The sequence below is a fragment of the Pseudopodoces humilis genome, chromosome 14 (genome assembly GCF_049639895.1).
Source record: "Pseudopodoces humilis isolate 2021_Gansu_Grassland_sample_001 chromosome 14, ASM4963989v1, whole genome shotgun sequence".
NCBI classification, from domain to species: Eukaryota; Metazoa; Chordata; class Aves; order Passeriformes; family Paridae; genus Pseudopodoces; species Pseudopodoces humilis.
This window is the reverse complement of record NC_142213.1, coordinates 15,763,567-15,776,293: the sequence shown is the minus strand read 5'-3', so window position 1 is coordinate 15,776,293 and position 12,727 is coordinate 15,763,567. Positions and strand designations below refer to the sequence as shown.

The 12,727-nt window shown below is 38.6% G+C and overlaps 1 protein-coding gene across 1 annotated transcript in view; it reads left to right on the top strand.

The window, feature by feature from the left end:
- LOC102107968 (neural-cadherin-like) overlaps positions 1 to 12,727 on the top strand; it is a 60,910-nt gene that overhangs the window by 3,652 nt on the left and 44,531 nt on the right. Inside the window, exons 4-5 of the mRNA XM_088062433.1 lie at positions 10,544 to 10,741; positions 11,842 to 12,067. Coding sequence (XP_087918559.1) covers positions 10,544 to 10,741; positions 11,842 to 12,067 — 424 coding nt within the window. The remainder of the gene's footprint in view (positions 1 to 10,543; positions 10,742 to 11,841; positions 12,068 to 12,727) is intronic.

Genomic DNA, 12,727 nt, shown 5'->3' with positions numbered 1-12,727 from the left:
TGAGATTAGATATCTATTTATTTTCAAGTGGTATAAAGTTGTATTAATTTCTTCATTTTTTTTATTCACTTACCACTGTTTTTGCTTCCTGGTAACTGAGAACTGAAAATGAATCAATAATTAATTCTGTCATTATACTTTTCTTCAACCCAGGCAATGATGTCAAGAATAAGACAAGATATTTAACTACTTTGGCATAAAAAGTCTACTCTCTTTTCCTTTATTTTTTCAACGTAGTTTCTTGTGATTCATTTGTAATGTGCACTTCATTACCTACAGCAGTAAAAAGTGCTTAAAAGCATTGTGCCACAAGTGGTCCTAATGGATCTTTGGGCACGATAACTGGTTTTGGTTTTTTTTGACTGATGGAGCATTCTCAAAATAGTTGCAAGAAGATGGGTATATGGTAATAAAGGAATGTTGAGCAGTTTCTTCCTAGTTTGTCACAGCCCCCACTCTTTAGTTCATGAATGGGACTGTGTAGATGTCCTTTGCCTGAATTAACTTTTCTTCAAGTGGAATATAACAGCCTGTATGTTTGTTTATTTTTTTCCCCTTCAGCTAAAATAGAGTTTTGAATATTTTTCTGTTTACTTCCTCTCAATTCTCTCCTGGATAAGCAGCACAGCAGTGTGTGCAGGGCTGGAGTTCCAGATGCAACCAGACCTTTAGCATCTCAGTATCCAGGTATCTTCCACATGTTCATGACAAGGAAGGGTTTTCTTTCTCTGAGTTGCATTTTGTTGGAGGTATGAGTTAAGTGAGTTTACTCCACTTGGCCTGGCAAGTACCTACCAATGTAACACACTCACCACAGCCTGGAGGATTTCTTAGTAGACCACAGGCTTTGTTTTCCTGTGTCAGGGGTAGATTGGAGGGGCTTTTGCAGTATGAAGAACTTTTCAACATTCAGGGTAGAGGGTTTTTTTGCAAAGCTTCAGTTGAGTTCTAAGATCTTTGGTAGTGATGTGCACAAGTCACTACTATAATTATTCTCATTACCAATGCATTGCATGCTGGAGTTGCTTTGTGACTGGACATATTTTGGTTGTCAATGTCATGGTTTTATTTTAATGTAGATGCCAAAAACAATCCTTTTTTTATCCTCTGAAATAACAATTTGGTCTATTTTACTGCTACAGTAAAATTAATTGCAAGCTGTAGAGGAAATAGTATACTAGTTACTAGTTCTGTTTATTCATTGTGTATCTCTCGGGTTTTATATACTTTGTAGACTTAATTTTATCATACTTTTTGTTTCCTGGAGGCAGTACTTAGTCACTAGAAAATACCAACAGAAAAATCTGGACCTGTAGTGCTCAGTGTTTTTTTGATGGAATGGGTTCTCCTGAGCCTGTGGAGGAGTTTCAGGGCCTGGAGAAGTGAGGACATAGTGCCTTGGATGGTGTTTCAACTTCAGGTGAGCTCTTATCCCACTTGGAATTGAACACTGCCACATGGACCTTGAGGAGGAGTTTCCTCTAGTGCCCCCACTGATCACTCAGCCCTGGATTATAGCCTTTAGTTAACCTTGCCTAGAAGGACTGATGGTTATGCTCACATATTTTTGGTGGCATTTCAGGATTTTATGCCATTCAATTTATTGGGATACAATTTATTCTTCACAAGAGCATAATGCTATTTTAAGTTTGTACCCAGTGAGCAGAAGGTAATATTTCTTAGACTGTCATACACATTAATATTGCGACATGGGGTAGCATTTAATTTGAGAAGGAGCCATTATTATTCCATTAGTGCTTGGGGGAAGTGCATTAAAGATCCTGCCTCTCTAATCCTGCTGTCTCAAGCTCCCTTGACCTTACTTGATCCATGGGCATTAGCTTTGTAATCTCCTGTCATTCATTTTTTCTTATCAGGGGATCCACTGAGGGTGATGTTTGATGTGCCTTCCAACTTGTGCAAAACTTACATTTTAAATTTATTTTAAATATATTTATCCTGTTTAAATCAATATGGAGAGTGGAGATACCAATTTTAGTAATCTTTTCACCTCAAAGGTTTTCATGCTTGGAAATCAAAGATCATCTGTTTTAATTTTATCTGAGGCCTTAGTCCCTTACTGGCTGTATTGATTCTGGGGGGATCATCCCTAAGAATTAAGTAGCTTCTGGGTGATGTTTTCCCTTTTACATTTCTTATTACCTCTTTCATGAATTACAGCTGTCAGCAGTTACACTTCAAGCTGAGCTTAAGTGAAATCATCATCCAGTATCCAGCAAATGGATTTCATTAAACTTCAGAGGTTTTCATGCAATTAAGTAAAAAACAATGTGTGTTCTGTGTGCATTCAGGACAGCTATGGGTGTTTACAGGCTCGGAGTGTTACTGATTTGTGGTAGAAAGGAATGTCTGAGGAAGCTGTGGAGCACCATCTTAATGTTTGATCAGTCTGAATATTTTGAAATTTTCTCCTTTCTATTCCAAGCGCTCAGATTAAAAATATCTGAGACTGCTATGACTTGAACACCAAAGCTGTTTAGATCTTCTGGCTGTTTATCATCTCAAACATTCAGTTTTTGCAAAAGAAATGAACTTCTTTTTTTCTCAAGATCTAACTAAATTTCAGCACAAATTTGACAATTTGATAGAACTAATAAATTATAGAACATACAAGCCAGGTTGGATGGGTTCTGGAGCAGCCTGATCTGGTGGGAGGTGTCCCTTCCCATGGTAGGAGGTTGGAATGAGATGAGCTCTAAGGTCCTTTCCAACCCAATTCTATGATTCCATAATGATCCATGGAACTACAGCAGTCTCTGTTGGTGAGGCTATTGATTGTAGTGGCATTTTTACCTTTTTCTTTTTTTTTTCCTCCTTGCACATGAAAGACTACAGAGAAACAAGCTGGATTTCCCCCAGGAAATTCTAAGGAAAATTTCAAGAGAACTTCCCATTTTACTGTGGCACAGTAGCTGCTCCTGCTTTAGCCAAGTTCTCTACTTATGATAATGCTTTTTGGCAATCAATAGTAATTCATTAAGACACATGTTTTGTTATTTAAGGATGTCTGTTGTGGTTATTAATTTGCAGTCATTATTTCACATCTGGGCATGCTTGGTTTCCCTGACTGCCACCCTCACAAGATTGATGCCACCCTAGGAAGCCCCTGCTAACATGGTCATCACCTTAATGTATTTTAATTGGTTATTTATGTTAACATCCTTTCTGCCTTGATCATTGAGCTCCTCTGATGCTTTCTTTATTTTTGTTTTCTGGTTTGCTTTAACTTCAGTTTTAAAAGCCGTATGATGGTGAGGAGCAGAGACATGCCAGGCTGTCATTATTCTGTCTGCAAAAAAGATGAGGCATATTAGGAGAGAACGTGGGCTGTCCCCAGCTTGAGCCCATCAAAGTTATCTCTTTAGAAGGTTTATGTTTTATGAATGAGCAAACTACTGTACTTAAAAGTAGCCCATCATATACCTCAGGAATTTTCAGAAATGACAGTAGAGAAATGTTTGTGCATAATTGTCCTATTTTTTGAAGGATATACAGCAGGACTGGGTACAATAACCAGTAGCTTTTATCTCATGTTATGATATGAAAATGGGAAAAGAGATTTCTCCTGATTGCAGCTAGAGGCTTAGGGCATTAAGATTCTTTTTTCTGAAAATGTATCTTCCCAAACTCTGTCAGTAGGTATTTTACATGAAGACATATAAGAGAGTGAGGTTTTAAAATAGCACAGTATGATACTTGCAGTCTTCAGAACTTCAATATCCTCTCAACCAACTCCAAACATTTAACTGGGAGTAACCCAAACAAAAACCTCCTGAGTTTTCAAAGAAAATTTGTCTATTTAAGGTAAGTAGTGGGAGCAACTTAGAAAAAGCCACAAGCCATAAAGAAAAATACCAGCTTGAATACTTAATTTGCTGATGGATGTAGGGCAGTATGTAATAGCAATAGTAACCTCAAGGCTTGCAAGACTTTTAACACTCCCATAATCTCCTTTTAAACCTAAATTGTAATGACCTGAAAATGCCAGGAGCAACCTAGCTTCTCACCCATTGTTCTTTAATCATGATAATATAATACCTCTTCCCTCAGTACGTTCAAGGAATGTATAATGTCTGTCCACAATTGCAGAGACATGTTCAGCCAACTACATACTCTCTATTGTCAGATTTTTAAAATCAGAATGTCTGGCATTGTCAGTTTTATCAATTACACTGATGCAGAGAAGCCTACATTTTTAATGAAATAAGGATTTTATTTTCAAGTCTCGTCTTACAGAATTATCCATTGGATTTTTGAGAGAAAAGGCAGTCATATAATCCTAATGCAATCAGAAGTCTGAGAATATGTTGGATTTCACAGCATCTTTTAAAATTTGACATAGTGATAAGAGATGGGTTTAGAGGCAGCTCTGACCTACAGTATTTGAAACTGCAGTCAGACTGCTCCAGCAAGCGTGATTTTCAAGGCCTGGTTTAACCAGAAGAACCTTCAAAAGTTGCTGTTAACTGAATGATTAAATATTAAATCCTTTGCCTTCTTCCTGCCACCTTTGGTGTAACTTTATTGGTAGGTGGGGGAATATTTTTTTCTAGTTGCTGTATGAAATGCCAGGATTTATCAGATTGTAGTATCTCTCTGCAATCCAGTGAGCCTTTATAACCAGCTGCAACAGCAGGTTGAAGGAACTGGTTTGTGTTACTTTATGTTAAAATCTCTTCCCAGAAAATTAATGGTGAATATCACAGAAGAGATTTTTCAGGTAAACCTGGATTCAGTAAAGCTGTAAAGAACCTAAAGACCCTTATCCCATCAGGATACCTGTTTGCTTTTTGTAGTTTCCAGTATGTTCTTCAATTTTGACTAGTCTTTCACTTGAACTGTCCCAAGAAGTTCATGATTTTGAGAGGGCTTTCCCTTCCTAAGTTTCTCTATATATCTTAAATTTGATGTGAGAAGTGTAACCCATAGTGTAGAAGTGTAACTTCTTACATATACATATACTTACTTAGTATATGGGTATTAAGGCTTTTTCCTGTTTTGTTTGTTTTTATTATTCCTGTTTAAATATTTTAGAGACTTTATTTTGTTACTGACTCATTTCCATTTATTTCCATTTTTACTCTGATTAAACTTCCCAGCAAGTTACTTAATTTTTTGGGTTTTTTTAGATTTTTTTTTTCCAAGGGATGAAAATGATGAGTGATGACCTGTCATATATTTCCTGTGAGCAGAAACGTGGCCAGCTGGTGTATCACCTTACCTAATGTGACTGGATTTCAGAGCAAGGCAGTATAATAAATCCTTCTGTTTGTCAGCTTTTCACCACAAATAGGCATGAAAAATAAGCAATTATAGATAGATACCTATGATGAGGTTTCAACAGTGGATTATGAAGATCGATTTTGGTGATAGGGAATGAATTTCAGTGCAGCTTTTGTCAGTAATACTAAGTTAAAAGGAAGTAATTCCAGCTGGAGGGAATATCAGAGAGAAAAAAAGCAGACTTCAGGATGAGCTGCCCTAAGAAGGATTTTTGATGATACACGAATTGACTCTAATAGGGAATTAAGCAGCTAAAGTAGGAAAAACCTCTGGACTAGAGTTTATAATTTTAGTTTTAGTTTTCTGTATAAATTGAAAAGAGAGCTGTAGAGAGGGCTTAGATTTGATACTGCGTAGGGCAAATAAGTGGTGGGAAAAGCAATCTGCTGACAGACCCTGTTTTCATTATTTTCCATACTGAAGAAAAATAAGAGGAAAGATACTTTCTGATTGAATAAAAAGATGATTTTACTCTTTTGAATATGAAGTATTATTTTCTCTACGACTTAAAAAAATACTCATTTTTGACATAAGATGTTCCAGTGTTATGTTACTGTCATGTTCATGATCAGCAAAGGCCATTTTGTGTTTTATCTCCTCTTGCTCAGTATCTGTGAGAAAGCAATTTAAATTTTTCTGTTGTCTGAAGCTAGGGAAGAAAATCTGTCAAATGCAAAATCCATGTGTGTGCCGACAATCTAATCAGCAGAACCATTCTCTGGGTAGGATTTCTTTTGAATGGATGACATTGTGTAAGATATCCATGGTGTGCCTGGCTTGAAAGTCAAACATCTAGCATTTAATATCGAGACAGTTGTAATTGGTCTTGTGTTACACAACAGTGTGAAAATTCTTTTTGGGAAAATGAAGCCTGGATCAGATTCCTGACTTAGGATCTCAGTTGTGGTTGACTTGCACTGCTGGGTGCAGTGGCAGGTATCTCCACTGCTTGTCAGGGCCTGGGATTTGGAACAGATAATTTCAGTACAACCTCTCTGTGTGTTTGTAGGACTTAACCCAAATCCACAGAGGATTATCAGTTTTAAACTGTTTCTGCTAAGATTTGAGTGGAATTGTAACATATTATTTTCTTCTGTAGCACAGCAATTTTACTGCACATATACTACTAATAAACTACTATTAATCATTACATATGAACGCAGATTCATGACCATGCAGAGTCACTTTTAATATACTGATGTACATGTATAATTAATCTGTCTGTAAGGTACCTATGGGGGATGTTTAGATGGGCAGAGGCATTGAGACACCTGAACTATAGAGACATACATATTCCTAAAATTTCTACCCATCCACTGTCTTAAAGCACAAAAAAATTTCATCATTAAGGGAGAAAAGTAATTTCATCTACCTTATTCAAAATGAGTTGAAAATCTGGTTTAAGGTCTGTTCTGCAGTGTCAAGCAGCAGTGTTAGTTCCAAAACAAGAGGCTGCCTTTTGTGTGTGTTGGGGTAATTACAATAAAACAAAAACTTGGAAATACTTGCTGTGCTAATTAGAATGTGGAGTTACACTTAAAGAAATCATGTTCAGGAGCATGTACTTCGAAATCCTTGATGCATTGTCCTGCTAGACATCTACATATTACACAGGCATTACTGTTGCTGTCAGTCTCTTCATCACGTTCCTTGTCCTCTGGCAAGTCCTTGTCCAGGCATGCTTTGCTGGACACCCTGATGTTGTTTGCACAAGTTGTCAGGTCACTTTTGTAGGTCTCTGCAGAGAAGTCCAGTCCTGTTTGGTGTTTTACTGTAGTTTTTCCTTTGATGTATGGTATGCAGTCAAGGGAAAACTCACTTGCAGTCGTTTTCCTTCATACTGCCTTTATATGGGAAATCATGATGATTTATTCAGCATTTTTTCTTACAGATCAGATTGTCTGGGATTGATGGAAGAAGATAATACACCAGTAAGATCTGTAGAGTCAGTGGAATTGGATGCTGGTCAAGAGAGGCACTTAAATCCTGTCTCTTCTGTTACCTGCACTGCACTTCCTGCTGACTGTCCTAACAAAATTCTTACAGTTATTCACATGTTTCAGAAGTAACCAACATAGTGCTGAAACCTTTGGTCTTGCCAACATGTCAGAATGACACCAAGGTCTCTTAAATGCTAAAATACAAGTACCTGGAGGAACATGCCCAAGTGCTTTGAGTTTTTGAGTAATAAAGTTTGCTAGAGCATGTGAGGATTAAGCTTGGTCCTTATGCACTTTCGCAGAGTTTTCTTACAACTGTTTCTCAGTTACAAGTATGTTCTAAGTATCAGCATATTAATTTTCACTGAATTGGCATTGGTTAAGTGACAAAAGTGGGATTTGTAACCAGATTTATTACTACTTCTTCAATAAAAATGACATATTCTTAAATTGTGTCTTCCTTTTTGACAGAGGAATACACACTACGCGCATGTTAGGAACTCTAGCAGGACTTGAACCAGAGTGAGTTCAGGGGTTGATGAGGAGAGTGATTTCCAGACTCCAGAGAGACAGACATCAGTAACCTTTCTACTCCTAGCAGGGTTACCAAGGTAGCATTCAAATCCTCAATAGGTCTTGCTATTATAGGGGCAGATTTTCAAAGGTTCTTAACCCAGCTTTAATTTAGTGCTGCTACTTTAAGCCCATAGCATGCCCAGGCAAACTAGGCTAATACAAACTTGGGCAGCTTCCACCAGAGCTCTTCTTTTGAGAAGAGACAGACAACTTTAACATTAACTTCTCCCTTTTGCAACTACTCTGTTTGGACACCTTTTAATTAAAGTATTAGGAGTGTTCAGGCAGTCACTGATTGCATTTGGCTTCCCATTCAGAACTCACCCTGGTGTATGCTTCTGTGGTGTTTTTTAACCTTGGATCAATGTCCAGCACGTTCCCTCCTCTGCATTTTCTTCAGATGTCTTGGACTGGCTGACCTGGGACTTCTGGAACACACATTCTGACATGAGAACACATCTGTGTAAAATACATCTGGTACTATTTAGAACAGTAGTGGAAACTAATACACATGCTGCTGCTTTTGATGTATTTGGGGGTTTTTAGAGTATTTCTCAGCTTCTTGTGTTTTTTGTTTTTGTTCTTTTTTTTTCTTTGTGCTACCCAGAGGAGAAAGCAAAGCAGCTGCTTTCAGAGTCTGAATGCTGAAGGGGATTATACCTGGGTGACTACAAGGGAGGTGCAACAGCAGAGTGGGCAGCTGCTCTCACCTCAGTGTCAGCTGTGTTTTGTGGTGAGGCAGTTTGAGTTTGTCTTTGGAAACTTTGGCTTCACAGGCACTGTTTTATAGAACATCTGTCTGCAGAAGCTGAATTGAGCATCCTTGCACTGGGCCTCCCAACACTTCTGTCTGCAGAGGTGCAGTAATACATAACACACAGGGGTCTCACAGTCAGGAAGGCTCTGTAAGACTTGGATGTACAAGGTAACTGGGAATTTTGCCATGAAAATGTCAGAGCACATGTTGCATGTATCCATGTTCCACAGTGGTGCAAGGCATGTTTAATGGGAAAACCCAATACAGGTTCTTTTTCAGGAAACTGCAAACTTCTGCAATTTACTGTTTGATAACTTAGATATTTTGCTGTAGGCACTGTTTTTTCATATGTGCTACTATAAACTGATACTATATTCTCTGGAATGTTAGATTCTGGGTACTGGGTATAATTACAAGGAAATTAATTTGGATTTAACAAGTTACTGTCAATATACTTCTTGTTGCTCTTAGAAACAAAAAAAGGCCATGTACTCACAGGTTTAAAATACAGATGAATTAATACAATTTTACAAGGTGAACTCAAGAGACTCAGTGATTATCCTGGGTGACTGCTGATTTTTTTTCTGCTAAGAGAATTTTCTGGGTAAAAATAGAATGTACTCAAAGGTTGCGATGGATTAAGTCTCAGGAATCTAGACTAAGAAACTTATATTTGTCTTTGCCAGTCACAACACCAAGGAGTTTTCTTTACAGCAGTCCACCAGCTGGTTGTTCACAGATGGCAGATTCTGATGTGCTGTGCTGAACTTGCCAGGTGCCAGCAGACAGGAACTTATTAGTGCAGAAAGCTGAAGCTGCAAGAGGTGCTGCTGCTGTGGGAGTGGAGGGATAACATCTGTAAATGCACACCTCACACAAAGGAACAGCTTTTAGTTGGAATATGGATGTTTTTTGTCAAGGGATGCCACGCTGCAGTAGAGAGGGAGAATGAATACAGCAGTTCAGCCTAAGTAAACTTCCTGTGAGAATAGGCTTAGCCACATAACACTGTCTACGAGATTAGATATTTTGGCAGCACTTTCTACTTCAGTATATACTTAAATACTAAAGTCTTTGTATTATTAATTAGGTTTAAATTAAAACTGGTAGTTTTAGATGTTCCTTTTGGCACATTGTTTCAATTCCTGTAGATGTTTTGGAAATAAATGCTTGTCTGTTTGTTTTCATGTATGTATAAATAATCAACACTGAAATCAAGTATTAACACCATCAACTTTAAGAATTCTGACTTCACATCCATTATTAAGCTTGTGGATAGGTCATGTTGTAAGTGTAGATGGCTGTTTTTACCTGGGCCACATTCCAGGCTGGAGCACAGGGCAGTGCCAGCACAGTTGTGCTGCCTTTGGAGGCACACAGGGCTCACTTTTCTGCAGCCACAGACATGAAATATGGCCTGCAGGAGCACTCAGCTTGGCTTCTGTAGCAGAAATATTTACAAGGTCAGTGCCAGTCTGCTGGAAGCCAAACTGGCCCACAGGCCCAAGTTTTATTCACACTGAGCTCCTTGATATTACTGATAATTATCAGTTAAAAAAACCCTTCACTCCATCACTGTCTCAAGTCTCCTTTCTGCCATCTTTTCAGCAATACCTGGCTGATACTTATTACTTGTTAGGAGCTGTGCTATTTCATGGGTTAATTGAATAATGGTAAAAGTATAATAAATATTTTTTCCTAAATTTTTAAGTATCTTATGCTGTTGATTTTTTTAAAATTTGATAGTTCTATTTTGTAGCGGTTTGTTCTTCTGGATTTTTTCTGTATGTATTTAATAATATTTAAACTTAAACAGGAGTGAAAACTTTATTAGGATTTCAGTGAACTTTATAGAAGGGCAAATCTACTGGTTAGGGTAGATTAGAATTTTTTTTGGCAACAAGTATTTAATTTTTGAAATTCAGATTGCCATGAAGTACTGTCCAACGATTTCTTCGTTTTTTAGGGAAGGATTGGTACTTGGTGCACGTGTCACTCACTGTGACAGACGTGAATGACAACGTCCCTGAATGGGCCATGGAGCCCTTCCCCTTCCTGGCTGTGGTTTCCCCCGAGGCTGCAGCAGGGACTCAGGTGTACAAGCTGCTTGCTGTGGATGCAGATGAAGGGATCCATGGAAGTGTGGAATATTTTCTCTTGGAAGGTAAATTTTAACCCTCCCATTCCACGAGTCGTGCCTCGCTATTGTGACTTTTTTTGTCCTCAGCTTTGTTTTTCCTTCCTCCTGCAAAAGGTTCATAAACCTTCATCCCTGTGTGTGAGAAAAATCAACTTTTATTGATGTATGGACAGATTTCTTTTGAGTTCCTGCCCATATATATCCCTGGGGATGATGGGGACTGGAGCAGTCAGTGATCCCAAGGCTTTGGCAAGGGGGTGGCAGTGGGGACTGTATTTATGAGATATTTACTCCTGTATTTACACCTCCTGTGGAGGAGTAGCTTGTTGGGTGGAGAGGAGGCTTAATGTTCCCATCCCTTGTGGGAGTCATGCTTCTGATTAATTTGTAACAAACTTCTAAAGGTCTGAGGTGTGCAAAGCTTGTACAAACTCAATGATGATATTTTGTGTGTCTCCTTTTAAGAAACTTTAATAATAGTTCAAAAGTGTCTGAACAGATGGGGAGCAGAATTACCTCTCCAGGGGAGTTTTTTCTGGTAAGGGGTACTTGGGGTCAAGCAACAGCAAAGTTTTGGAGGATAAAAGAAAGATGGAGAGAGACTGTTCAGAAGAGCCTGGAGTGCCAGGACAAGGGACAGTGGCTTTAAACTGACAGAGAGTGGGTTTAGGTGGGATATTGGGAAGAAATTCCTCCTTGTGAAGGTGGGGAGACCCTAGCACAGGGTGCCCAGAGAAGCTGTGGCTGTCTCTGGATCCCTGGAAGTGTCCAAGGCCAGGTTGGACACGGCTTGGAGCACCCTGGTCTCATAGGAGCTGTCCCTGCCCATGGCGGCAGGTGGAATGGGATGAACTTCAAGGTCCCTTCCAATCCAAACCATTTTATAATTCAGTGATAAAGAAGAGTGATAATTGTCCTGAGAATGAAATGGCATTTTGAAATGAAATAATGAATGATGAATGTAATGATTGATTCCTAAGTTCTAAACAAACTTTTGAACCTCAGAGTGTGCATGTCGATCCTAAACCAAAGCCGACGTGGGAATTGCCACTGTATTCTCCTCCTAATTTTAATCAAGTAAAAATGTTCTTGCTGATGACAGTTTGTGGACACATTCCTTTTAGGTGGTGAAGACAGATTTGAAGTGGAGAAGGACACTGGCTGGATTAAAACAACAGGTTTGCCATTGGTGAGGGACAAGGAGTATTTGCTGACTGTGCTGGCAGCAGATAAACTTGGAAGCAGAGGGTCCCCAGCCTCTGTCTCTGTAATTGCTGGAGTTCGACCCCCACAGTTCACCAACATGTCCTACTTGGTGTATGTTCCTGAGAGCACCCCACAAGGAGAGCCGTAAGTAACAGCTCCAGATAATGCTGTGGGGTTGTGGTCCTGGTTTTCACTTCTGTTTGTTCTCCCCAGAGCCTTACTATTGTTTGTGAATATCATAAATAAACACTGTGAGAAGCAATTTTGGTCTCTTAATAGAGGTGATCCAGACACAGTTTGGTGATGAATTGTTGTAGTCACTGTTTTACAGGGAAAAGTGATATTGAATGGTTGTGCTTTTTTATTTTTGAAATTGTACAGAAAGGATTAGATGTTGATTGGCTCTGAATTTTCAAGCAAAATGTGGAATACAAATGAGTACTGTTACATCATAAAGAAAGATATCCTGTGTGAAAAAATACATCAATTTTACGTATCAAATTTGGAGAAGTGCCTTCTCCACCAAGTGAAAATTGGAAAAATCAAGATTCTTTTTCCTGCCTTCAATCACAATGACAAACTGAGCTAAAACAAAGATGCCACAGAACTTGTCATTTTATTTCTCCATCCTTTGTATAACCCTGTCAATGGAAATACCACAGAAAATGTTAGTAACAAAACAAAAGTCCACTGTAAATACTCAATCCCTTCTTTTCCAAACTGTTTTGTTCTTACAACAAATATTTTCTCTTCCACTTGAACTGAGAATACTTTTGTCCAGTCAATGTGTTTCTTCTGTGGCAG